The 25518-nt window shown below is 38.7% G+C and overlaps 1 protein-coding gene across 2 annotated transcripts in view; it reads left to right on the forward strand.

Moving 5' to 3' along the window:
- The window catches only part of HUWE1 (HECT, UBA and WWE domain containing 1, E3 ubiquitin protein ligase), a 148936-nt gene that overhangs the window by 52674 nt on the left and 70744 nt on the right, over positions 1-25518 (forward strand). For both annotated transcript variants that reach the window (XM_012660636.1, XM_012660635.1), the window contains exons 9-25: positions 762-839; positions 1728-1775; positions 1863-1931; positions 2571-2670; positions 3994-4094; positions 5045-5195; positions 5329-5456; positions 6414-6554; positions 6728-6833; positions 8672-8848; positions 9385-9486; positions 9950-10030; positions 17206-17312; positions 17561-17738; positions 18556-18647; positions 19357-19589; positions 24687-24744. In XM_012660636.1, coding sequence (XP_012516090.1) covers positions 762-839; positions 1728-1775; positions 1863-1931; positions 2571-2670; positions 3994-4094; positions 5045-5195; positions 5329-5456; positions 6414-6554; positions 6728-6833; positions 8672-8848; positions 9385-9486; positions 9950-10030; positions 17206-17312; positions 17561-17738; positions 18556-18647; positions 19357-19589; positions 24687-24744 — 1950 coding nt within the window. The remainder of the gene's footprint in view (positions 1-761; positions 840-1727; positions 1776-1862; positions 1932-2570; positions 2671-3993; positions 4095-5044; positions 5196-5328; positions 5457-6413; positions 6555-6727; positions 6834-8671; positions 8849-9384; positions 9487-9949; positions 10031-17205; positions 17313-17560; positions 17739-18555; positions 18648-19356; positions 19590-24686; positions 24745-25518) is intronic.

Below are 25518 nucleotides of genomic sequence, written 5' to 3' on the forward strand. Positions count from 1 at the left end.
GTAGAGACGGGGTCTCGCTCTTGTTCAGGCTGGTCTCGAACTCCTGACCTTGAGCGATCCACCCGCCTTGGCCTCCCAGACTGCTAGGATTACAGGCGTGAGCCACCGCGTCCGGCCTAATTGGCGAATTCTGAGCCTCCTTAGACATGTCAAGTTTGTTCTTTGCACCTTGGGTGCAGTATAATGTATTGGACTGGGCTTGTATGATGTCTGTTACCTATTTTGGTCCCAGCCTATGTTAAGATGTCACACATTTTTTTCTTTATTGAGATCTGGCATGCCATGAAACATTGAAAAATATGATATGTGCTTTAAAAGAAAGTAATACATATAAATGTTAAAAAACTCAGAGTATTGAGAGGTATACAATAACTTCTCTAACCCCCCTACTAGTGGTGCCTTTCAAGGAGACATTTTAATGGCCATGCCATTGTTGTAATCTTTATTTTTTTTGTCATGGTGCTTTTCTTGGAGTTAAAGAGAATGTATTGTCAGGGTCTGGTTTATAAATAAGATGCAGAAGTTTTTGGAGCTCTGGCTCCATCTTCCTTATTCTGTTTGAACAAGTCTCATCCCGTCTGAGCCCTGCTCTAAGACAAGGAGTTAAAGGCATTGTGGGTACTGAATACACTACTCATTCTGTTGCCACAATGAGTTGGACAAGTGGCTAGGACTTCAAGGGAAGCATTGGGAATTCATGTTATATGCCTTGTCTATAATCAGTTGACACTCACTGATTCTTTGATGTGCTTTATATACAGAAATATCCACCCAGTGCGACTACACTACACTTTGAATTCTATGCAGACCCTGGGGCTGAGGTCAAAATCGAGAAAAGGGTGAGTCTCATTCAGACTTTTTCTGATAGAGTCTACAGTCTACTATAACTGGGGTTGACTTTTCTAGAATTCTTCAATTAAATGAAGGAATGGTTTTGAGCGACATTGCTGCCTTCTCAAGCTAAATATACCTAGCAACTTCTCAGGAATACACATAAATTATTATACACGTCTAGCTCTGATAGGGTTGGGTCTTATTTATGTTGGGAGGTGCCAAAAGGCAGGACTTCCTTTATGGGGCACTGCTATGACTTGTGTATTTTTCCCACAGCTTCAGTTGAGAATCCCAACATACAGTGTAAATAGTCTGAATAGTGATGGCTCAGGTTTCTCATTAAGCCAGTCTGCAGGAAGTCTCTGTATATTATTGTGTTTGGGTTGCTGCTGAAATTATCTTGTCATTCCATATTCTTTGAAGAGATACTAGAATTCAGTTTGGTTTAGAAGTAACCTAGTGAATAAGATGCTTTTTCTTCTACCTATAATATTAAGTAAATAATTTTTCTAAATTAATATTGCCTTGAAAGTAACTCTAATGCATATTCAGAGAGAAGCTATTTTCATGGATTCATTCTTTGCTATAAATACTGAGGCTGTGGAGATGAATTCAGTAGAGGGCTAAAAAGGGACAAAGAAGAATATGAAATGTTCATGGCTAGGTGCATTATAGTTTGGTACTACTGGTTTCAAAGAAGCTTTCTTAAGAATATGCTATATATAAAATGGATGTTTTGGAGGGCTCAGAAGTTACCTTGATTTTAAGAGCATTCAGTTAGGGCTTTGACTTAGGGTGACATCTTGGTTTTCAGGCAGCTCTTACAGCTTTATGGTGGGGGAAGCTAGGGTGTTCAGTATCTCCTAACAGCTCTCTTATCTTTTTAATTTCAGACAACTAGTAACACACTACACTATATTCACATAGAGCAACTTGACAAGGTAAGAGGAATCTTTGACTTTTGGCTGGTTTCTGAACTTTTGGTTCACCTTTTGTTCCTAACTGTATATATTTTTTCCCTAATGTAGATATCAGAAAGCCCTTCTGAAATCATGGAATCTCTTACCAAAATGTACAGCATTCCTAAGGATAAGCAGGTATGATATAGATTTAGAATATCCAAAGGGATGGTTATCATCCAGATAGACTAATGATACGTGCTGGGGTGGGAGACTGCATAGCAGAAAGGATATCAGCTTTGAAGTCAGACCATGGGCAAATAGATTAGTCTCTCTGAGCCTTAATTTCCTTGCCTTTTATGAGGCCAACACTTAATAACTTCGTAGGTCTGCATGAGAATGTGAAGAAAATGCAAGCTGCCTGACTCACTATGAGTATCTAATAGGTGGTGGTAGTTTTCTTAACACTTTGGATGCCAAAGGAGAAAACATTTAGTTGTGTTCTTTTTTTCCTGCTCATTTTGGTGGTGATAAAATATTGAATTTGATTAATAACCATCAGAACTCTTGCCACATGTTCCCTATTATGTTGCCTGTCAGTATATTGACAGTTCTTGGCTTACATTGGGATATTAAGATTCTGTGAGCCTCTGTTTTATCACTCCCATTTTGTCAGCTATAACCTGTGAGTGGATGGAACCAGTTCTGTTTGATACCTTAGCAGTAGCAACAGTAAACCATTTTACCAAGCAGCCCAACAGGTAAGAGTTAGCCCTCAGAAAGAATATTCACCTTTTCCATTGATTTTTTTAAAATATAGGTCTTATCTTTCTACAGATGCTGTTATTTACACATATACGGCTGGCTCATGGCTTTTCTAATCACAGGAAGCGATTACAAGCTGTTCAGGCTAGACTGCATGCAATATCTATATTAGGTAAGAGAACACTGTAATTAACAGGCCCTAATTAGGCAGTTTGGACTTGATTTCCTTTGAATGTTATCCATCTTTGTTGCTGTGAGGCTAGTTGTAGTTACCTAGGTAGCAACTTAAATTGGAAAATTGCCAGCCTTCCCAGTGTTCATTATATTCATTCATCATTCTTGAGCTCCTTGATATTGGACCAGAAAGAGACTATGATGCTTATTGACATGTCACATGGGTTTAGTCTTGGTTTTGTTCTTTTTTTTCCAGTCAGTGTGCATGTAGTCATCTCCCGCTGGCTGGCCCCTACTCTTCTTCTTGCCATTTCATCTTCCTCCTCTCCCATCCTTTCAGGGGTATAATTTTGAAATAAGTCAGAAAATATTTATTAAGTAGTCAATATTGTGCGTTTAACTTCCTTTACTATGGGGTAGTAGAGTGGAAAATACATGATTTTGGAATCAGTCCTGGGCTCTCACCATGATTCTACAGATTATTAGCCACATGTTTATTCTCTCAGTCTCAGTTTCCTCATTTTATATTGAGAAAACACTTTATAGGCTGGTCTGGGAATTAAATGAAAACCTAGAAGGCAGCGTAGCACAGGCTAGGCACATAAAAGGTGTGAAATGGTAACTGCTGCTATTATTACCAGCTTTCATTTTTACTACTTGTTTGTTTGCTCTTTTAAACTGTGAGTTCCTTGCTGTGACATTCCTGCTCTTGAATTTGTACTCATCATACCTAGTATAACTTCTGGCATGTTAGTGGGTGCTCAGGAAATGTTTGTTGAAAATTAAATGAACGTGCTCAAATCCCATTAGTTTACGCTTCGGGGGACTATGGCCAGTAACCCAGTGTCAAATTCATTGAAAGTGGATTACATGCACTCTCAGGTTTTACTACAGCGTCACACAAATTTCTGACTTAGTCTGCGATAGTCCATAGATTCTGTTTTTTACAGTTTATGAAAGTGTTTGCAGCAGAAACAGAAGCATATGAAGAGGCCAACATGGAAGTCTGTACCCCAGGCATAGTGGAGTTATGTCGAGTTATGATATGAAAAATTAAATCTTCATTCTCTTTCCACTTTCATCCCCCAAAATACTTGCTCAAGCCTACCAATACCTTTATTAGGGGAATCTGTCAGTTCATTGGCTTTTTAGAGTTGATCATTATATTTGATGCAGTCCTCTAGAATTCAGTGATTCTGCCCTCCAGTGCTGGTTGGCAAGGGAATGCTTCCCCAGAATCTGTAGGTACTAAAAGGTTTGTCATTGGGCAGTGGCTTGACCACCGCCTTCTTGCCTAAAGTGTTTGTTTCTCCTTTTGCAGTGTATTCCAATGCCTTGCAGGAATCAGCAAACAGTATCTTGTATAACGGGTTGATAGAGGAGTTGGTAGATGTCCTTCAGATAACAGATAAGCAGCTTATGGTAAGTATTTACAGATTGAATCTCCCTTATTCTGAAATGTTTGAGGCCAGAAGTGTTTTGGATTGGATTTCAGATTTCTTTTTTTTTGATTTTGGAATATTTGCATATACACAATGAGATATCTTAGGGAAAGGACCCAATTTAAACATGAAATTGATTTAATGTTTCATATACACCTTATACACATAGCCTGAAGGCAGTTGTATACAATATATATATATTTTTGAGACAGGATCTCACTCTGTCACCCAGGGTAGAGCACAGTGGCATCATCATAGCTCACTGCAACCTCAAACTCCTGGGCTCAAGCCATCCACCTGCCTCAGCTTCCCGAGTAGCTGGGACTGCAGGCGCCTGGCTAATTTTTTTCTTTTTCTTTTTTTTTTTTTTGTAGGGACAAGGTCTCACTTTTGCTCAGGCTGGTCTCAAACACCTGATCTCAAGCAGTCCTCCCACCTCAGCCTCCCAAAGTAGTAGTATTAGGCATGAGCCACTGTGCCCTGCTGAGTTTTATACGATATTTTTAATAATTTTGTATATTTTAACTGCAACCTGTCACATGAGGTCAGGTGTGGAATTTTCCACTTCTGGCATCGTGTCAGTACTCAAAAGTTTCAAATTTTGGAATATTGCAGATTTTCAAAATAAGGATCCTGTATTACTAGTCCCTCTGTATATCCTACTCATACCTATTTGCCTTTTGGTTTTTCCCTGGGAATGAGAAAGAACTCAAAGGCGAAACTTGGCCATTTTACTTTTCTTCCTTTTTGGGTATTAGGATGCAAAATTAATAAATGCTGGATTTTCATTGTTACTCTCAACAGACCTCCATGTCTTCAAGCAATCACCAGTAGAGTGACTTAAATTTTAGACTTTGGGATATTAGTGACTTGAGTTTGATTCAGCCATCTACTTCTTATTTGGCACATACTGTGTTTACCTTCTCATAGGAGATTAAAGCTGCTTCTTTACGAACATTAACATCAATTGTTCACTTGGAGAGAACTCCCAAACTCAGCAGTATTATTGACTGTACTGGAACTGCCTCCTACCATGGATTTTTGCCTGTACTTGTGCGGAACTGTATCCAGGCCATGATTGGTAAGTTTTGATGGTGATTATCCTAGGTAAAGAGAGGACCCCTGCCCTTTGCTTTTCTGTCTTTAACTTCCTGCCAGCTTAACACCAAATTCTGAGCTTGCTCTTTCTCTCCCTCTCCCCACCCCCCTTGTAGATCCTTCCATGGATCCATACCCTCACCAGTTTGCCACTGCTCTCTTCTCTTTTTTATACCACCTGGCCAGCTATGACGCTGGTGGCGAAGCCTTGGTCTCCTGTGGAATGATGGAAGCTTTACTGAAGGTGCTGTACTTTTTTTAAAAAAATACATTTGTGGGGAAATCAACTAAGAGTGGGTATACAGTTGCAAGGTTGGAATGTTTCGCGGTGAGAGCAGATAACATAGGAAAGCTTACACAGAAAAAATTATAATATGATTTTTCCAATTTGGCTTTCTAATTATCTCATTAACAGCTTATAAGAGCAGCTACTTCCATTATTAAGAATTTATGGCCGGGCGCGGTGGCTCACGCCTGTAATCCTAGCACTCTGGGAGGTCAAGGCGGGCGGATTGTTTGAGCTCAGGAGTTCGAAACCAGCCTGAGCAAGAGCGAGGCCCCATCTCTACTAAAAATACAAAGAAATTAATCGGACAACTAAAAATATATAGAAAAAATTAGCCAGGAATGGTGGCGAATGCCTGTAGTCCCAGCTACATGGGAGACTGAGGCAGAAGGATTGCTTGAGCCCAGGAGTTTGAGGTTGCTGTGAGCTAGGCTGACACCACGGCACTCTAGCCCGGGCAAAAGAGTGAGACTCTGTCTCAAAAAAAAAAAAAGAATTTATTATAGTCCAGCATGATTAAGAGGCCCTGGATACTAGTCAGGACATTGCCACATGTTATCATGACCTTAGGCATGACCCTGAGGAAAATGTATGTAAAGGTACTTTGTAAATTGTGCTATAATAGTAATAGCCTTTACTTACGTGCTGGGCACTGGTCACCAGCTTTTTTCCCCCTACGTATTTTATTTAATCCTGCAAAGTAATTGATGTCCTCATTACTTCAGAGGAGGTCGAGTCCCAGACGTCATAGAACTATCATTTGGCAAGCACCAAAAGTCAAACCCAGGTTTTCCCCTTGTACTGTTGTGCTGCCTCCCTGGGGCCCCATTCTGCATATTTAGAAAAGAATACAATTTTTATAACTTTGTGTCTTTTTAGTTCATTTTTTCTTTTGCCTCTTTCTCTCCCTGATAGGTCATAAAGTTTCTTGGCGATGAGCAGGACCAGATAACATTTGTCACCAGAGCCGTCAGAGTGGTTGACCTCATCACCAATCTGGACATGGCAGCTTTTCAATCCCATAGTGGACTTTCGATCTTCATCTATAGACTTGAGGTATTATTATATAAGGAACACTTTGCATATAATCTACACCCAGTGAGAGCTGATCCTAGGAACTGTCCTAATAATCCAAAAGAGCCCTCTTCTCTCTCTTCTGTTTCTGCCTGCAGCATTCTAATCCCTGAAATATATATAGAATTTTATTATTGCTTTTCCCTTGATTGCAGCATGAAGTAGATTTGTGCCGCAAAGAATGTCCATTTGTGATCAAGCCAAAGATCCAGAGACCCAGTACTACGCAAGAAGGAGAAGAAATGGAAACTGATATGGATGGTAAATAATAGTTATACATTCAGTATTTTTGTGCTCGAGATTTTCCTGTCATCTCACCCAAATTTTTTCACTCTTCCTTATAAATTCTAAAGTACACAATTCAGTTGAATATATATATTCAGCAACGAAAACTTTTTTCCACACAAATGATTTGCAAGTTGTTTTTCATAAGAATAATCAGAAAATGAACATACAAGTTGTTTGGAATAGAGATGGAGGGTGAAGCAGATGGTAGAGCTGCAGTCAACCCCTTCAGTCACCCTATGATGTTAATCTGTTTTATTTCATCTCTTAATCCATGTTTTCTTATATATTGATTCATTATCTTATTCCCACTAAAATGTAAGCACCATGAGGTCAGGATACTGTCTTTCTCACAGCAGTGCCTAATACATCCTAGATGTTTAAAATGTGCTTGGTAAAGATACAGAGACTCTAAAACAGGACCTTTAAAATTGTATCTAGCTACTTTGAGACAAGAAAGGAGAGGAGAAAAGGTTGTTGAGTAGGGAACAACTTTTAAGTCATAAAATCAGAAAGAAAGACCGGATATTCTTAATCTTTAGGTGTACTGTGTCTTTTTTTTTTTTTTTTAAGCTTTCCCTACCTCCAATCCCTGCCTATAGCATAGTTCATAATAATGGTATGGAGGGGAGGGGGATATTCCCCAAAATAGCTTTATTAGAATTTAAATTAATTTTGTCTTTATGACCCAGGTTGTTACATGTATCTGTTATGCTTATAATAAAGGTATTAGAATTTATAATGCTTCCATTCTTTACACTAAATATCTGTAGGTTGCTTTTTTTTTCTTTTCTTTTTTTTTTCTGTCTTTATTTCTGAACACAGTTATCTATGCATGTTGCTGTCCCTAGTAGCCCCTTTGCCCAATTTCTGTCTAGTCTATTGTGAGCAAGCTGGCATTTGAGTTCACAGGTGAGATCCCAGAGTGTAGACCCCCACCTACTATGCTTGATTTAGTAAGTTTACAGCTGGAGACCAGGAAATCTACATATTTAACACAACCAATCCAGGTGATTTTGATGTGCACTTAGAGAAATTTATATATTCAGTGAAAAAGCAAGTTACAAAACCAAGAGTTTGTGTGTCCCGTATATTGTATGTTCGTATATGTATAAAAAAGATTGGAAGAAAATATTTCAAAATGTAAACAGTGGTTTATCACTAATGAGGCTTTGATATATTTTATAAACTATAAGAAATGATTATGTATCTTATACTCAATTAATGAAAATTATTTCATTCAAATGTATAAAGTAAAAATGAGTGCTCACCCACCCACCATAGGCACTAATTTCATGTGGTTCTTAGCAGGCTTTTTAATGTGTATTCCAGTACATGTGATATAAGTATATAGTGTTTTAGAACAGGAAGATGAGACCATAAACATATAGTTCATTCAGTGTTTCATAGACGTTCTTCCAGATCAGTAAATCAAGTATTAATGTTTTAATGCTTTTTATATACATTATTAATTACCCTCTTGAAAAGCTCTACTTGCTATCTATAGACAACCAAACAGTATATGAAATGACATGTTTTACCCCTTTTCCCTCTCCCCCAATTTGATGGGTAAGAAATATTGAAGGACTTTTTTGTAGGATTGTTTTTAATTTGCATGTCTTGAATAACTAGTGATGTTAAATACCTTTCTGTTTGTTCGTGGAAATCTTACATTTTCATTTTGGGGTCCAATATCCTAATTCTTCATTTTGATATCATTCATCTAACCTTAATGGAAGAAATTTTCTCAAACAAAATCTTTTCGTGGGAACTTTTTTTCTAATAAATTTCTTTTATCATAACTTGTACTTTAGTTGCAGATGTGACTATGGAAAGCAGTCCAGGCTTATCCATCTCGATGGAGCACCGGCTGGATGTTGAGTTAAGAGCAACAGGTTCCAGTAGCAGCACTAGCATATCCTCTGGCCTTGGCCCTGGCCCTGGCCTTGGTCCTGGTCCTGGTCCTGGTCCTGGTCCTGGTCCCCGTCCTGGTGTGTACACACATAGATACTCAGTTTTTCTTAGTGACTGAATTATTAAACTAATAAAGAAGAGGGCTTTAGGCAGAACTTACTTGGTATGTTGGGAAGTTACTTTCCTGTGACTGTGCATGTTACTTCACCACTCTGGTGTTCTGTGTTCTTATATTAACATACATTTCATAGCATTTTATAGTTTTCCAACAGTTCACACACTGATTATCAAAAAACCATGTTGGAGGACAGACATTAATAATATCCAGAATGGGAACTGAGTGAGATTCAGAGAGCTGAGCCTTTTTACTTTGTAAGTTTTCTTTTTTACTTTAGGCTTTTAATTTTAGCACTGGTCTTGTGCTATCCTTGGTGATTTATTTTTCCAGTTTCAATTAGTTAGGTATTCTTCCCAACATTCAGGGACCTCACTTTGAATGTCTGCTAGTTTTGTTATAGTGTATATGGGTTTCTTAAAATTTTGTTTCATCTGCCTGCTCATTATGGTTTAATGGTGAACCCAGTATGATTCTTTTGTCTTTCTCCCTTTCCAGGAGTCCAGTGTATTCCACAACGAGCAGCACTTCTCAAATCCATGTTAAATTTCCTCAAGAAGGCCATTCAAGACCCTGCTTTCTCAGATGGCATACGGCATGGTATTTGGTTCTAGATACGGTTTTCGAAGGATGTTTGACTCTCTGAGAGATTGGTCCTTTTCATACTTTCCTAACACCTTTTATTAAAGGCAGGCTTAGGAAAAGGCCATGCTATTTTGAATAGCTTTTAGTTGTTCGGTGTTATTTTTCCTAGACCCGAGGGTTGTTTAGCTGTTTTCATAATGATTCCCCCCTTTTCCATCTTTTGACTCTATGCTCACTTCCATCTTACTACCCCTCTCTAACTCTCATGTTCTTTTTTTGACCCACTGTTAGAAAGCCTAATGCATGGACAAAGAATAAATATTAAAATACAAGGAGACAAGTAGGGGCCATTAGATTAGAGTCAATATAGGTTTTGTTTACCACAGCGTGGTATATGTAACATATTGCTTCATTATCTCCATGTCTCCTACTACTCTCAGACTGATCATATTCTCCTTAATGTTCACTTTTCTCTTAGTGATGGATGGTTCTCTGCCTACCTCCCTGAAACACATCATCAGCAATGCAGAATACTATGGCCCATCACTATTCCTCCTAGGTAAGTAGAGTTGATAGTTGGTTATACCTAGCTGGCATAACCTGGCAGAGGTCTCTCTGTGTGTTTTATATCCTTGTAGGATTTTACTGTCCACATTTGTCCACTGTGCAATTATGCATCTTATCGGTGATGAAATAAAGGTCAGATTTCAGTTTTAAATAAATAGACATTTCCTGGATGCCAAATATACCTTCTGTAAGCAGTGCATTGTGAATCATTTGTAATAAGTAGTAGTATCATACATTTGGCTTATTTGTGCTATACTTACGCTTCAAGTGTGATTTTTAAAAACATGGCTTTATTCAGTGGTTAGTCTCTAACCTTTGGGAATCCAGTGGGAATGGTTTTCATTCTCAGAATTGAATGTCAGATCTGCAAACTGTTGTATAGAAAATTGTTTCGTGCTGTAGAAAATGCAGTTTTGGAAACTATGGGTATTTTGTAGTTATTTGAGGAAACGTCTTTGTATTTTGACATTGGCATTGCTTTGAGTATTGCTATTGTTAAAACCTCATTTTTATTAAGAGGCATTTATTGAGTACTGTAACATTTGGGACAATGTGCTAAATATGTTGGCTTCTAGAATTCTTCTAAAACTCTACAGGAATTTAGTGGGAGATGTGGAAATAGGGAAAACCTCCCTGTACTAGTAGCAGGCATTTTTTTTTTATAGTTTAGGGTGTGAAGGGCATAGTTTTGGCTACTACAACATAGATACTTCTTGCCCCCTTGTTGAAGCAATTTAGGGTTTTTGTATATTAATCTTATATCCTGTGACCTTGGAAAATTCACTTACTAGTTCATAATTGTTTTATTGATTTCTTAGGATATTCTACATAGTCTTTACTATGTACATATTTCTTTATGATCTGTAAGCCCCCTTTTTGTCCTGTTGCATTGGCAAAGATTTCACAGTGCTGAATAAAAGTGGTAAGAATGGGCCTCTTTGCTTTTTTCCTGAACTTAGAGGGAAAAGCAATTAATATTTTACAATTAAGTATGAGGTTAGCAGAGGGATTTGTGTTGAAGATTTTTATTCCTTTTTATCAGGTCGAGGACATTTTGTTGAGTTGTAACAACTCCACCATGACATGGTTAGGATCAGATGGCAAAATTCATGACAGTAGTTTTTTGGCATGATGAAAAAAAAGATTTGTTTCACAGGTGGGAAAGTCCCAAGGCCAGGGTCAGGGAGAATGGCTCTCTTTTGGTAGAAAGCTCAGAACACAGAGAAAAGTTAGTACACAGGCATTTTTTAATAAAGGGAAAGTTTAAAAGAGACAGCAAGAAGACACATGTGCTGGTGGGGTGGGAAGAGTAGGTGAGCCCTATCAGGATAATGTAGGCAGTGGGGGACATAGGCAGGAAATGAGCACTAAATTAGACATCAGTGAAGTCCACATTCCCTCCCTATGGTCTTCCTAATTCATCCCTGACATTTGAGTTAGCATAGCAACCTCCCAGATTTCCTGTAAATAAACTTATACTTGAGAGAGACCAAATTTGTAAAGCCAGCCCAAAATAATTAGATTAGCAATTATTATTTTAGCTCCCTAAATGATAGTACAGGGCCTAAACCCAGGCAGAAGGAGATAGCCAGGAGAGGAAATCAAGGGGAACTGAGAATCTCTTGGAATATTTTTGTAAGATAATTGGCTATTTTGATTCTTTTTATTTGTTGAACTATTCTGGGTATCTTTTCTGTATTATTGACCCATGTGTAGGAGGAGGTCCCTTTAAGACACAGACTCCACCTTGAAAATGCCAATCTGTTATCAGCTGTCATAGCAACCAGAGTACTTTGAGGGCTTCTAAGGCCTGAGCTGTTTGTGTGGTCTACCAGGAGTTATGGCATTGTCTGGGTAGCCTGTATGAGTTGAGTCTGTGTTACAGAATTGGAAATATCTAAACTCGTGCTCATTACGAGGAAGATGCTGATGAAGCCCAGTGCTCCCTTTTGTGGCAAGACTTGATGCAACAGTTAGACTTTCTAGTTGGATCTAAGGTGCCCTGGGTAAGAAATGTCCATAGGACTCAGGTCAGGCTGTATAGGGTGTTGGAAGGTGGAGTTTCTAGTGAGCAGACATGCGAGGATAAAATAGTCTCAACGAGGGACATCATTGTATGTGCTATATCATTTGGTAGGAGAGTCCGGGAAGGACATGGAGTCTATAAGGGGCAGTTAAGAAAAAAGTACCCAATGAGGCCATGATGTCCTGCTGTAATGATTGCACACTGAAACCCACCACATAAAGATTCTAACTTCTCTCCTCCTGTCTCCAACCCCTGGCTCTTCTACACTACTTTCAGACCCACCTGTATCCCCTTTAACTTCCCCAACTGCCCTTTCTTCTCTCTAACCTTCTGTCTTATTCCTCACATTACCGTTCAGGTTTGCTTATGTCGTTTCTAGCCTAGCTGATGCCAGTGCTAGGCTAGAAATAGCATTATTGACTGCTTAACCAGAGATAGTGACAGGTGGTCAATATGAATATTGAAGACCTCCAAGGGAGCAAGACTTCATTGTATAGTGGTAGCCTGGGCTAGGATGCATATGAACATTACTAAAGGTTTAGCACTTAGGTGACATTCCCTGCTACTATTATATATATGTTATCAGGTTGAGGAAAGTAGGAAATACAGGTAGTGACTGTGGAATAGTAGAGAGTGAAGTATGGGCTGGCTGTCAAACCAAGAGGAAGTCAGAGCTGCTGGGGCTATGGAGTTATGATGAGAGAGATGGGGACAGGCAGTTAACATCTCCGGGGTGTCAGCACTGAGGCTGGAACTAGCAATTGTGCTAAATCATCATCTGGGATTCATTAGTATGCTGAATCGATAGGAGTCCTTGGCTGGCCCCAAAACCTTAATACAGAATTTTATACTTTTGAGAAATCGTTACAAAAGTGACTGAAGATCATTATCCCTTTGCCTACAAGAGTTACAGAATAATTTCTTATGGGGACCTATGGATTGATTGAGTACCTCAAACAAGTAGAATCACAGCATGGGCAAAAAGTAGCCCAAGAAGTTTGGCATTGAGCTGGAGTAGTAGAATACCAACCCCAGGCTATGAGCCAGGTGAGGTATAGCCAGGCCAACTAGAGCCAGAATACTCCACAGTGATATTTCGAGGCCTGTGACACATAGGCTTTGGCATGCTGTAGGTGCCACTTTATTATGGGAGCCACAGGCATTGCCATCCCAGATCCTGTGGTGGCCTCCCATTGAATATCTCCATAATAAGGTGGATTCAGAACTAGCATCCTATTTAAGAATATTGATCCTGAGAACTAATTTAAGATCTTCCTTTACTCTTTGGAGGAACCATACCATTGTAAGTGTGGGACCAGGCAGGCACTGAGTCCTCCATTTCCTATGAAGAGGGACCTCCGATTAGCAAACCTTTTAGACCATCATATTAGGAAAGGACTTTGGCAGAGACTTTGCATGTAGCATACAAAATAATCTGTGAGGGTGAGGACCCTCAATTTTCAGTGGGTCCCATTCTGTTATCCACTTTCAATCCAGTGCCTCTCCACCAGGATATCCTGAATTGCACCAAGATCAAAAAGGGAGATGTCATCAAGCGAGGGGGATTCTATTTGGATATTATAGACTCGTAGATGGAAAGCGTCCCTTTTTGTGGCTGGAGAGGGGACAAAAGGGAGCACTAGTTAGTTACATTTTGCTAGGATGTCATGCATCGTAAAAGTTGAGAGTTCACAGTAACTAAGGCAGTGGGCAAAAGAAGGACCCACTTAGGAGAACACTATCCCTTTTGTAAATTTAACAGAGCATCAAATAGGCATTATGTCTCTATTATGCCTGCTATCTGTGAACAATGAGACAAATGGACGCTCCAAAGGTGATGCCTTAAGGCCTATTCCCAGACTAAATGAGCAGTATAAAATGTGTGTACCCTGATCAGAGTCAGTGTTATCAGGAAGCCCAAAGGGAACTGACATTTGCAGAGTCCTACAATAATGGTATCAGCAGTAGCATGGCAGGAAGTATAAGCCAAGAATAGGTCTGTATAACAATCAGTCATTGCAGTTTGTGCCAGCAGATTAGGGCAATGGCCTAATAAAATTGATTTGCCAGTGAGAGAAGGGGTGTTCACCTCTGGGTATGGATTCCAATTGGTGATGATGCCAATGGCAGGGCAAGGTGCAAAGATCATAATTGGGAGGCTAGGGTTTGGGTGGGGCTAGTGGCATGGGGATGCCATGGCATTTGGGCCCAGGGATTGTGATGACCAGAGGTCTCATTCCATTGAGCCTAGGGCAGGGGTAATATCTGAGCTTATTTGAAAAGTGTAAACAGTTGGTCAGCTGTCGCATTAAAATGTGCTTCCTCTGTGGCAGCCTTGGTATGAGCTGAGACGTGGGAGACTCTAATTGTAATATGTAAATGTAATGTGTAAATGAAGTCTAAGCAACGGTATAATCCCAATGTGGAAGACCTCATAGAGGATAATCCTCCATATAATTATTTTCTGCTCACTGACCAGAAAAGAACAGTGAGGGTCATTAGCTACCACCCACGAATCTGTAAAAATATGAACAATGGACATACCTTTATTGAGGTATCCTCCAGTACCAAAGTGAATGCAGCCAGCTCTCTGGGTGGGCTGACCCTTAATTCCCATCCTTTATCAGAAATGATCTGGTTGTGGGGTGAAAAGCAGGCATGTGTTAAACAGACTCCATTTTTATAGGATTTCCTCCTCAGTAAAGGTGTGTTCCTCTGCTTTTGTGTCCTGCCATGGTACTGTAAACGCTCTTGAAACCAAGGTTACCCTCAAGACAAAAGCCTAAGTCTCTGAATTCTCATTTTCACTTAGTTTGGGCCTTTGGCTATAATTTGCTTTGTTCTTCATATTTTAAAAGATTTTTCAAGTGTTTAGCATTTAATTTGTTTTCAACAGAATGATTTATTAAGGTATTTTTGTGCATTTTTATGTAAAAGGAGAAATTTTCAACATTGTCATATTTCTTATAGTCCCTAGTGGGTTATTTCTCTTATTGCTAAAGTCTTGTGTTTAATGTTAATGGTTTTTTGTTTGCTTATTTTTCATCCAGCCCAAAATGTCATGCTTTTGTTTTTTAAAAAATTTTCTGAATCTTGTGTTGTTTTCTCATTCCTTTTTTTGTAATGGTTATCCTTACATGCTTTTTTGACTTTTAAACTTTAAATTTCTTACTCTGTCTTCTGCCAAACTGGACAAAGTAACACCTTCAGACTATCTTTTCTCTTTTCTCAACATTTTCTTTCTTTTCCTTTTTCTTTTCTTTTTTAGTAACCTCTGACTTTACCTCTCTTGGATTCATTTTCAATTTTATTTAAATATATCCTTGGGTACTTTTTAAGGTGTTATGCTTTTCTTTCAGAATTTGACAGATGTTTCTCCACTGTATTCTAATGCTCCATACTGTAGATAACCATGTCATCAGACTAGTTCCTGTTTTTATCTGAATGTATTTTCCTGCTTCTGGAAATTTTTTCTATTTCCGATTCCTTCTAACTTACATGTTCTCTCCTGGAAACTCTATTATATAAGTAATAGGCCTACCATAGTTATTACCTTTCTGTCCCTTAACTCAGTTGCTTGGTTCCACCCAGAGCTGATTGCTTTGTTCGTGTGTATGCCCTTTATTTTTAATTCTCATTCTTGGTCATCTATTAATATTTTTTGAAGAGGGTATAAACTGTCCCAGTGCATAGTGGCATTGTGACAACATAGCACTACAGTTAGACCTCTTAATAAAATAATAGATTTAATGTCTTAACCTCTAATAGAATACTCAATTTTAATAACTCTGTAGAATTGCATTTGTACAGATGTAAGTCAGTGCATGAGTATGTTGTCATATACCAGTAGGAACCCAATAAAGGACTTAAATTTTTCAAAAGTTTATAATTTATCTGGAATCCCAAAGCCCAATGACAACTGTTGGTCCCCGGTAATTGTTATATATCTGCCATTCAACTGTCATTTGGAATAAATGAGAAAGGCTTCATTTTGAACTGAAAATCCTCTGGCTTCTTTTAGATCTTAGGCATCACTGTAAATCAGTTTGTTTTATATATGGTTTATGGATATTGTGTGTGTGTGTGTGCACCCTTTTTGTCAGGTTTTTAAATCAAAGTCATTTTAGCCTTATAAAATGACTTGGGAAACCTTAATTGTTCCTAGAAGGATTAATAACTCTCACATATAAAATTCTTGGCTTGGTGCCTCTCTGTTACTTGGGTTGTTTTACTTTAAAAATTCTTCCAGTTATTGATCTAGTCTGCTTTGCTATCACTTCTTGAGAATTGATTTTTTTTATGACATTTTCTTACAAAAGTATATGTTTCACTTGTTAGCGTATACTTTCTAGAATAATGTTATTCTGTATCCAATTAAATCTTCTTTCTCACTGCTAATGTGTATTATTGCCCTTTTCTTCATTAGGTTTCCCATAGGCTTATATGCTTTTTCACTGCCTTCAGAAAGCTAATTACTCATTAAAATTGTTCATGCTTTTTGCTTTCAGTTTCATTAAATTCTACTTTTTTCTGTTAATTATTCCTAGCTTGTTTGGTTGCGTTTTAATTAATGCTGTACTATTTCCTCTTGAATAGGGTTTTTGGCATTATCCAAAAACTTCGGTAGTAGTACTGCACATTTCTAAATGTTACAGTGTCAAAAACTGGTCAGATTAATACCCAAGGATTCTTATACCACTAATGGTAGTTTAAAATTGCTGAATAACCTTTTTAAGAAGACAATTTGTCCATTTTCATCAGTTAAGTTGGCATTCACTTTAACCCAGCAAACCCACATCTTAGGAGACTAGTTATATACGTGGTGGTACATATATTTAGCGGAAAAGTGTGTAGCCATTCAAAATGAATGGGAATAGTTGGGAGATTATATGGTATGACAGCTGGGAGAAAAAAGCAAAATATGTTACAGTATAACCTCATTTATGCAAAAATACACCCATAAAAATCTTGAAGTGTAGTCACTAAATTCTTAATAGTGATTAATCTCTGATGAAGCAGTATTAGGATCTTTCATAGTAAGCACAAGGGTTTGTTATATGTCATTGAGTATGTATTTTTTAAAGCCTTTGATGTCTCCTGAGGAATCTCTCAGTTTCCTGTATTTTCTCATCTTTTTTTAGCTACTGAAGTGGTGACTGTGTTTGTATTTCAAGAACCATCACTGCTGTCTTCACTCCAGGACAATGGATTGACAGATGTCATGCTGCATGCTCTGCTTATCAAAGATGTGAGTCCCTTCTGCTGCTCTGTAGAGCATGCTCTTTGCATGGCCCTCCCCCCAACACACATACGACACGTACTTGAAAAGCAGTCTTGTGACATGAAAATCCCATCTCTTGTCTTGTGTATGTAGTATTGAATCTAATTGGCACCTGGTCGTCAAAATTCCTTCTATCTCTCAGCATGATACCCCTGGCTTGGTTTTCCTAGCATCATCTTTTAGTTGTTTTCAAGCTCACTTTGTCTTCTCTATAGGTTCCTGCTACCCGTGAAGTCCTCGGCTCCCTCCCAAATGTATTCAGTGCACTCTGCTTGAATGCCCGAGGTCTTCAGTCTTTTGTACAATGTCAGCCTTTTGAACGTCTCTTCAAAGTTCTTCTGTCTCCAGATTACCTCCCAGCCATGCGAAGGAGGAGGAGTTCTGATCCCCTTGGTAAGTCACTGGGGTTTCTTTTATAATAGCAAATTGGTTTAGTTGGCAAGAAAACCTTTCCTTGACCTCACATCGTTTCTTTGGTTAGGTGTGCAAAGCTTAAAGGGAATTATCACCGTACATTCTATTGCAGGTAGAAAGGAATACTTCATCCTTAGCTTCTCTACTGATGATATTTCCATGCTTCTCAACAGTTGACTGTTGTACTGTCATGGTACTGGTTAAAAAAAACAGGTATTAGGGAGCAGTGGTAGATTTCCAGATCCACCATCTAGTCAGCAGCAATGAGAAATACGGAGTCCTGAGGTGTTGGTCCTGGTAATCTGATGTTCTAATATTTGAGTCTGTAAGATAGTCACAAATGAAGAGATTCCTTCTCAGAGAACTTGAGACCAGATCATTAAGGAATTACTAGCAAGAAGGTAGGGCTCCGCAAAGATTCCAGTTTTCAAAAGTGTGCTTTGTAGCCACCACTGCAGCATTCTAGCCACTGTCATTTTTCACTGGGGCAGCCAAGAGGGTTAATGGTTTATGCTTATCTTTCTTCTCTCTATGCAATACTAGTTCGGAACTCGACAGTAAAGAGTGCCAGGGTAGGGTACAGCACACGTAGTTACTTTTAAATGTGTTCACTAGACTGATTCCTTCTTCCTCCCTAGTGATTTCGGGGATGGCGACTGGTATGAATTCATTAGAGAAATTATGGCATTAGAACATCACGACCACCAGCTAAATTTCTTTTTTCCACCTTATGTTGGCACAGAAAAGAACACAAGCTCTATTTTCTTCAGTCTAACAGTTGATTTTTTGCTTTAAGGGGATACTGCATCCAACCTGGGGAGTGCTGTCGATGAGCTCATGAGACATCAGCCCACCCTCAAAACAGATGCAACAACTGCTATCATTAAGGTAGAAAGTGATAATAAGGCTGTGACCATGGGCATGAGATAGCAGTGAAGGGGAAGTTTTTAGAAAAGGTTTGGCCTACTGGAGTTCATTTGGATTCTCAGACTATTCCTTATAAGAACATTATGTCTGCTTCATTTTCTCCATGTCCTTGGGTTGGTCCTTTGAAAAAAAATTTAAAAAGTCATTTTAGTTCATCATAGAAATCTCTATGAATTTCAGCTTTTCCAGATTGAGAATTGTTTTCCTTATAAAAACAATTTCTCTATTTAATGTAAACCTCTACACATTGCTTTCTTATATGTGTTATTGACAAGCAGACGAGGCTTAGCTTCTGTTTGTAAAAGCATATTACCCCTTCTAGTCTTTGTTTCTTGATCCCCACCACTACTACCACCACATTTATTAGCCCTACCAGTTGCCTTTTAGGATTATTGAAACTGGTATCCGAGTTCCTGGTGTTTGGTGAATTAGGACAGGGAGTCAGATCATTCAGTCACTTAAACAGCCATGCTGACCCTGAACAAATTATTTAACTTTGCAGAACGTCTTTTCTTTTGTATATAAAATAGAGTTGATGACTCAGGAATAATATATACAACATATAAAGTGTTTTGGCACATATATGGCACATAGAAAATGCTTCCAAAATGTTAGTCATCCCCCCATTCCTTATTTATTAGTAAGTAATCTTATTTCCTGTGCCTTTCAGTTACTTGAAGAAATCTGTAATCTTGGAAGAGACCCTAAATACATCTGTCAGAAGCCATCAATCCAGAAAGCAGATGGCACTGCCACTGCTCCTCCCCCAAGATCTAACCATGCAGCAGAAGAAGCCTCTAGTGAGGATGAGGAGGAAGAGGAAGTACAGGCCATGCAGAGCTTTAATTCTACCCAGCAGAGCTTTAATTCTACCCAGCAGAGTGAAACCGAGCCTAATCAGCAGTAAGTGTTTATGAGACAGGTTCTCTAGCCTTGTGATCTTGGGCATGTTACTACCTCTCTAAGTCTTAGTGTCACTTTCATCTCTGACAAGTGAGAGAGTTGTATTAGATCATTTTAAGGTTCTTTCTGACCCTAAAAGTATATAGCTTTTCTTTACTTTGACCCTTATGTGTCATTTGTGCTTTGGTATTTAATTGTATAGGTTGCCTTAAGAAGCTATCTTTCTTAAAAGATATTAATGAAATTGAATCATAATTCATTCTATCAAGTTAATGAGCCTTATTTTCCCCTTGTTGATTTGATATTCCACATCATTGCTTGACTGTTTCAAACACATATGAAACACATTACACTTTTGAAGCCTATTTCCTAAGAAGTCCTTAAGAGGTACGGAGATTCATTGCTGCTGGTTTTTTGTTTTCATTCATTTGGCTACTATCTATTCATTTCAGATAAATTAGAAAGAAGGTTTTGGAATGTACTATATGATTGTAACCTGGCATCATAGATTTTCCTTCTCATTTACATTTATTTAAGGTTTGTTCTACATAAGAATTGACTACCTGGATTGGGAGTGAGCAGATTGCTTAAAGGCCGCTGACTGGTAGTGGACAGTTCGTGAGGCTCTTTGAGCTTATGATATTCACACACGGGATGAACTGTAACTCTAGCTGTAACTTAAACTGACTTTCATGCTGGAAGTGGGAGTGAGCCTTCTGGACAGTCATACATTCAGTCACTTCATAAGTGTTCTTCTGGTGTGTAAATAAGTAGTTCTGAGAAAAGCATGGGCATTTTAGGATATGAATGGATTTGAGCTGGTCCCGAAGGATGGCTTAGGACTTAAGAGAATATTAGGGTGGAGTAGACAACAGGGGCAAAGGCCTAGAATCCAAAACTGGTATGTCCTCTTGGAACTCTAGATAGTAATGAGCCTATCTATGGGTATCAGAAGAGAGGCATTATCTACTAAGTGCATTGCTTTGTTAAGCAGATATCTTACTCTGTCTGAGAAGGCAAACCTACCTTCATTCTACCAACATCTTCTGTTTCCTTTAAAATATTCTCTTTCTGGAAGAGGTGGACACCCTGGAAAATAGCAAGACTTTTTTTGCAAAGGAGTCAGAATCTTGGTGCTTCCTTTGCCACATCCTTGATTGTCAGTGACTCTGCTTGGGTGGGGTTCCTTATCCTGGCTACAGATAAGGAAAATATTTTTAAAACATCAGTGTTGGTGGTGACGGTAATTTTAAGTCAAGCTGTGTATATTCATCTGCATATAGCTTCTCTACCTGAGCACCTTACAGATACCTTAGATCTAACATGCGCAGATATCAAGCTGTCACAGTAAAAACATTTTGTCCACTGCCCTCATTTCTTCACTCTCCATGCCTTTCTTGGGATATCATGTATCACTGTGTTCTATCTGCAGTTATCCCCATTCCCACATCATTTTATCTTCTATTCTGCAAGGCCAGCTCAAATGTCTCATTCTTAAAGGAGCTTTTCCATTTACTTCCTATTGAGAAGTCAATCTTGTGTTCTCCAGTTTTGTTAAAATTACTCATATATGCTTATGGTTTCCCTCACTAATCCATAAGCTCCTTAAGAACAGGGACATTCGCTCATTCAGTAATGTATCCCAACACTTTGTATATAGTAGGTAATCAGTGTTTATTTAATGGAATGCATAAAGAACATTAGGTTAAGGATTCCCTAAGTCTTAAATGCCAGAGAGCTGGGCCTAATGAAATATGAATTGAGAATGAAGAGAAAGTAGAAATATAGAACAACAGCATTAATACTCTACCTTTAATGATATTCAGATGTAACGAGCCATGGGTGGCTCACACCTGTAATCCCAGCACTTTGGGAGGCCAAGGTGGGAGGCTCACTTAAGGCCAGGAGTTCAAGACCTGATATAGCTTCTAAGATGCAAAGGACTTTACATGGGTATTCATCACGACCTTGTTCACGTAACACATCCAAGAGTCTCACAAATGTTGACACATATATATACTTTTTCACTTCAGCATTCTTCAGAAGCCCAGATTGGGTCACTAAGTGGGCTGGAAGAAAAAGCAGGAGAGTGTCTCAACTTAGGTTCATTTTGAAAGCCACAATATGTTAAAAGGGAAGTTTCTTTTATCTCCTTATCCCAGGCAGTTGTTATGGGAGAGTTGTTGTATACTTTCCGCCAGTATGGGGAAGAGGCTTGGAAAGATTTGGAATGTGTGTCACCCTTTGCCCCAAAAGTCTTGTGCATCCCCTCCCCCAAACCCAAAATTCTTCACTAGGACTCCCAAACAAATTTGTTTCCCATACCGTCATCTGTTTTCCAAAGCCTTACATACATACACAGAGAAGATTAATTTTTTTTATCAATATATATTGAGATAAGAGTCCCATATAGTAAACTGCAGAGTTTGAGTTTCCAATTACTTCACCCCAAAATGAAGTAGCTACTGATCTTACTTCTATCAACATAGAATGATTGTGCTTATTCAAGAACATATATAAATAGAATGATCATATAAATGGAGTCTTATGTATATATCATATTGGATGTATGTACTTTCATGTATCTGGCTTCTTTGCTCATTGTGTTTTGGAGATTCATCCATGTTGCATCTTATCAGTAGCTTGTTACTTTTCATTGCTGTGTACTATTACATGAATATTGTACAGCGTTTATCCATTCTCCTGTTGATTCCAGGCTCAGACAGTGCTCTTTTCCCTTGGTTTTTCTAAAACCAGCAGCTAGTATTTGAAAATGGTGTTTGTATAGGATCTTGAGATACATGGTTTTATGCTGGAGATTGGAATAAGGAAATTTATGCACTGTAGTTTACTCCAAGTACATCAGGTGTACCGTTCTATTAATACATTCAGAAGCATTCATCACAAGTACTTCTAAATACTTTTGTCTTCTTTCTTCTGCCTTCTAAATTGTTTGAACCCATAAAATCTGATATTGTTGGGGATGAATATATTTGCCAGTGAGTAACCAGGATTTGTAGTTGGCATCATGGTTCGTTTTGTGGTTGATTCCATTTAGTGCCCCTAGCTTACCACCCACCTCTGCCCAACTTAAAAGAAATGGGTAATATAAGTCCATGTGGCCTTTAGAACTTGAATAGCAATTTTCTGGGTTTTAAAGGCAATGAGTGCAAAGAATCAGTTGTCCCTGAAATGTGGCCCACCAAGAAGGCTCCTTTGCCAAAGTTGTTGTCTCCTCAAGAACTGGAAGAAACACCTGACTTACCTGCCCCACCCCACCCCCACCAAAAATAACCCTGGGATACACTGTACTATGATGCAAAATTAGACTCCTCCTTTATGTCTTATTAGGAGCTCCCCCACCATAAACACACAGGTAAAATTAACCAGAGTAAAATTAAGTTTGGTAATGTGTATGTGTTTTGGGGAAGGGAGAAAGACAGGGAGTTTTTAATTGGACAGTTATGGTAAATTACTTCATTCATCGTGGGAGTGTAGTCTTTTATTGTTTCAAAGATGCCCTGGGCCAGAGTTTCAAATAAGATTAAGATTAGAATGCCTTTTCTTGAAACCAGTTGGTGGGTGGAGTTCTGTTGGAAAGAGTTGATCATTTTTAGTATTCCTACATATGGCTTCTTGGGCCTGGAAGCCAAAGAGAAGGATAGGGAGAAAATTGGTTACTGAACAAATTTGTTCCTGGAGTTATATTAAGAACCAGTGTTAGTTTTCTTTCCTGTTACTCTCCCCAATTTCCATCTAGCAAATGAAGGAAGTGTCTAGGTCCCATTTTATTATATTACATAGGCTTTTTACCATTTCTGCAAAGGAACAGGTGTCTCACTGGGCTGGAGCTACACCTGTGCTCCTTAGCTGTAGAGATGTATCTCTAGGTTCTTTCCAAGGAGGTGAGGCCAAGCTGGGATGCATAATTGGTATAAGTAACAGGGAATGCTACAGTGGTTCTGAGGAAGAACTTTATAGTCAAGGAAAGGTTTGTGGTCTTCTCATGGAATCATTTTAATCTTGGCTTATAGGTCTACTCCCTTTGTAGAAAGTTATTACCCACTTTTTCATTAAGGATGTTCACAACATCCTATCCAAACCCTACCTCTGTATATTTTTTATCACTGAAGCCATTCATGATGCCTCTCTACTCTGTCTGTTCTAGGTTTTACTGCCAAACATTCTTGTGCCTGGCAAATCTTTATGCACATTTGTCTTGCTCGGAGATGAGAACTGTTAGCTTCTTGCCAACTTTCTTGCCTTCTCTTCCCCTACCTCTCACTTCTGTCTCTGCCCCTTCCCTTCCATTCCCCCTTCCCAAATCTGTTTCAAGGGCCTTGTGTCCAAACTGTTCCATTTTCTACTTAAGATTTATTCTTTCCTGGGATTTATCTTAGAGATATATTTTGTTTTGTTTCAATATACTGTGGGGTTTTTTCCCCCTCTGTGCTTTGTTGCAAAAGCCATGATGTAGCCATTGAGCACTGAGCCACATTTTCTGCGGCTATGGCATTTTGCAGCCTTCTCATCTGCAGTGCACCATTGAAGCAATTGAAAAGGCAGAAGACCTGATCAGTTTTTGGATAGTTTGGGAACTGTCATGCTGCAAGTAGATTGTTAGGAGAGGAGGCCTTGAGTGTTGGCTTTATCTAAGTATGGATTTTTGAACAAAATTAAATTCCATTTCCTACTTTCTGTAACTTTAAACCTGATGCAAGAACATGGTAATATGTTAATGTGTTTGTCTAGCCCCTTTCTTTACACAAATGTTTCAGTAATCTTTTAATTGAACTTATTTTTAATATATTCATATGGATGAATTCCTCCAACAGCAGTTTGTCTAAGATAGGATAATTTCTTTTGTGATAGATACAAATGCTGAATTTTTAAAGGCTTGGGTTTCCCCTTTATACTCTAAACCCTGCTCTCTTTTCCCCCCACTGTGGTGTGTGCATCTAAAGACTCATATACTAAAGACTATGAGCCTAAGTTAGAAAAAGGCCTCGAATTTCATACTGTGTCCCTTTTCTCACTTTGTTCTCTTGCACTGGTATTGTGAATTTCTGTGTAACTCACTCTTTTCTCCCTTAACAGGGTTGTTGGTACAGAGGAACGTATTCCTATTCCCCTCATGGATTACATCCTTAATGTGGTAAGATTCATCGTAGGGCAAACTGAGTAAAGGTGTGTGCTTTTCTGGAAAATATGTGGGGTTATCAAAGAGTCCAGTAATTTCCATATGTATTTTCGCTGTAACCCTTAAAGTGTGAAGGGGAAAGATGTGCAAACCTTTTGTTTTTGTTCTGTTAGACTGGTTTGCCAAAGAATAGCTAGCATGCCCCCCCTCCTTTTTAGTCCCAGTTTTCTGTTCATTTATTACCATTCCCCATCAGAATCCAAACAGAGTGGGCTTTGTTATACCCGTCTAGTACAATTTGAGCACTCTAAATCTGAAATGCTCCAAAATTCGAACCTTTTTGAGTGCTGACATGACACTCGATGGAAATGCTCAGCAGAGTATTTCAGATTTTCAGATTTGGGATGTTTAACCTATACTGTAAATGCAAATATTCTAAAACCTGAAAAAATCCAAAACACTTCTGGTCCCCAAAACATTTTGGATAAGGGATATTCAACTTGTGTTATGTTTTCCGAGTGTGTCCAAACATGCATTTTTTTCCCATTACTTTCCCTTTTTCCTCATTAACTTCTCTGTCTCCCTCCCTCTCTCTCTTTCTCCCCCTCTTTTTTTTTTTAATCAGTGTGACCTTTTCTTCTTTTAATTCCTGAGTATCTCACAGGAAAAAGTAAATAATTTAAATTTTCCCAGAACTGTTTACCAATAAGGGAAAGCCCTCTAAACGTTTGTTCTAGTCTATTAAGCACTCCCAAGACTTCCAGAGATGGTTTCTCTTGTACCTATGTA

This window comes from Propithecus coquereli, unplaced genomic scaffold (genome assembly GCF_000956105.1).
Source record: "Propithecus coquereli isolate 6110/MARCELLA unplaced genomic scaffold, Pcoq_1.0 Scaffold671, whole genome shotgun sequence".
NCBI classification, from domain to species: Eukaryota; Metazoa; Chordata; class Mammalia; order Primates; family Indriidae; genus Propithecus; species Propithecus coquereli.